The 2032-nt window shown below is 55.0% G+C and overlaps 1 protein-coding gene across 1 annotated transcript; it reads left to right on the top strand.

Annotated features, from left to right (window-relative positions):
• Positions 1-811: 811 nt before the first annotated feature.
• LOC306813941 (uncharacterized protein) lies at positions 812-2032 on the top strand (the record flags this gene model as incomplete). The annotated part of the gene is made up of 1 exon (XM_079329618.1): positions 812-2032. One exon carries the CDS (start codon positions 812-814, stop codon positions 2030-2032), a length of 1221 nt encoding a protein of 406 aa, XP_079185744.1.

Genomic DNA, 2032 nt, shown 5'->3' with positions numbered 1-2032 from the left:
GCAGAAACACATTGGGCTCCCCCTATTACCCCAAAGCAGACCCTGAGATGCCGTTTGTCCCAAAAATTTGGGAGCGAGGCTCCCGGAAGAGAATCATTAAGCAGAATTAGGGACTGGGGCACAGAATTGGGCTGATGCACCTCCTTCGCATCAGCTCTGCTGCAAGTGAGTCAAAGAAGGAGGCAGCTGGAGCTGGGCTCTGTAAATCAATCTCTCAGCATTCCTTAGGGTGTCTCACTTCCCTCAGGAGCGCAATCCATCCCGTATAAAAGCTCAGCTGTCCCGGAGCTCCTCACTCAACCAACGCTGAGCATCGCCACGTTCCCACCAACACTGAAGGTAAGCCCATGGATACGGAAACTTCTGGAACCTCCTTGCAGGGAGATCCCCTCCAGCAGTTCATTTTTGGGTGTTCTTTGAACTGTGGTGGCTCCACCAAAAACCAACTGGAGGTGCCAACAGAACTCCCTTCCTCAGGCAGGGAGCTACAGCTGGAACTCTGTGAGCTGAACTTTCAGCTGCTGAGTCAGTGTGAGACATCCAGAAGGATCCACAGAATTTTTTTAGGCGTGTCAGAGCATGTGTGCAAAACTGGGGATTTGTTCCCAACCTTCCTGCACGCAGAGATTTTCTGGAACTGCTGTGACCTGTGGGGAGCTCCCCGGAATGTCACGATAGTCTCATAGTGGGGAGGGGGTTTAAAGCTGCAGAATTTGGGACAAATGGGGCAATTCCTGGGATTTCTTCCTTTTTTCTCTGCTGGGAAGGCTCTTTCTGACAGCTCCATTCCTTGCAGGCTCACAGCTCCAAGATGTGCTCCAGACAAAGCTCCGGGGGCTGCCATGGGATGTCCTCCCAGTCCAGTGGTTGCCACAGCCAAGGCTCCGGTTGCCACAGGAGCAGCTCCTCCAGTTACCAGTCCCAGGGCTCCTCCTGCTGCGGGGGTGGAGGGGGCTCCGGAAAAGTCATCATCAGTTCTGGTGGAGGAGGAGGATCCTGCTGCAGTGGGGGTTCTTCGGGATACGGGATGGGAGGGGGATGTGGTGGTGGATCTTCAGGATCCAAGGTCATCGTTGTAGGTGGAGGTGGTGGAGGCTCCTCTGGATGCTGTAGTGGAGGATCTTCAGGTTATGGGATGGGTGGAGGATATGGTGGATCTTCGGGATCAAAGACCATCATTGGAGGAAGCAGTGGAGGCTACTCTGGATGTTGCAGTGGGGGCTCCTCCAGCTATGGGATGGGTGGAGGATATGGTGGATCTTCAGGATCAAAGACCATCATTGGAGGAAGCAGTGGAGGATCCTCTGGATGCTGCAGTGGAGGATATGGGATGGGAGGGGGATACAGTGGTGGATCTTCAGGATCAAAGAGCATCATTGTAGGTGGAGGTGGTGGTGGAGGATCCTCTGGATGCTGCAGTGGTGGATCCAGCTATGGGATGGGTGGAGGTTATGGTGGATCTTCGGGATCAAAGACCATCATTGGAGGAAGCAGTGGAGGATCCTCTGGATGCTGCAGTGGTGGATCCAGCTATGGGATGGGTGGAGGATATGGTGGATCATCGGGATCAAAGAGCATCATTGTAGGTGGAGGTAGTGGAGGATCCTCCGGATGCTGCAGTGGAGGATCTTCAGGATACGGGATGGGAGGAGGGTATGGTGGTGGTTCCTCAGGGACAAAGGTCATCATTGGAGGGGGAAGCAGTGGAGGCTCCTCTGGATGTTGCAGTGGGGGCTTCTCCAGCTATGGGATGGGTGGAGGATACGGTGGATCTTGGGGATCAAAGAGCATCATTGGAGGAAGCAGTGGAGGATCCTCCGGATGCTGCAGTGGAGGATCCAGCTATGGGATGGGAGGAGGATCCAGCTATGGCATGGGAGGAGGATACAGCAGTGGCTCCTCGGGCCAGACCATCATCATCAGCTCTGGAGGTGGCGGCGGAGGCTCCTCCCAGCAGAAATGTCCCATTGTCATCCCTGTGGTCTCCCACCAGAGCAAGCAGAGCTCCTGCTGGCCTGGCCAGCAGAAGTAA

This window comes from Erithacus rubecula (genome assembly GCF_903797595.1).
Source record: "Erithacus rubecula genome assembly, contig: SUPER_33_unloc_1, whole genome shotgun sequence".
In the NCBI taxonomy this organism is placed as follows: domain Eukaryota; kingdom Metazoa; phylum Chordata; class Aves; order Passeriformes; family Muscicapidae; genus Erithacus; species Erithacus rubecula.
This window is presented reverse-complemented; position numbering and strand designations above follow the sequence as displayed.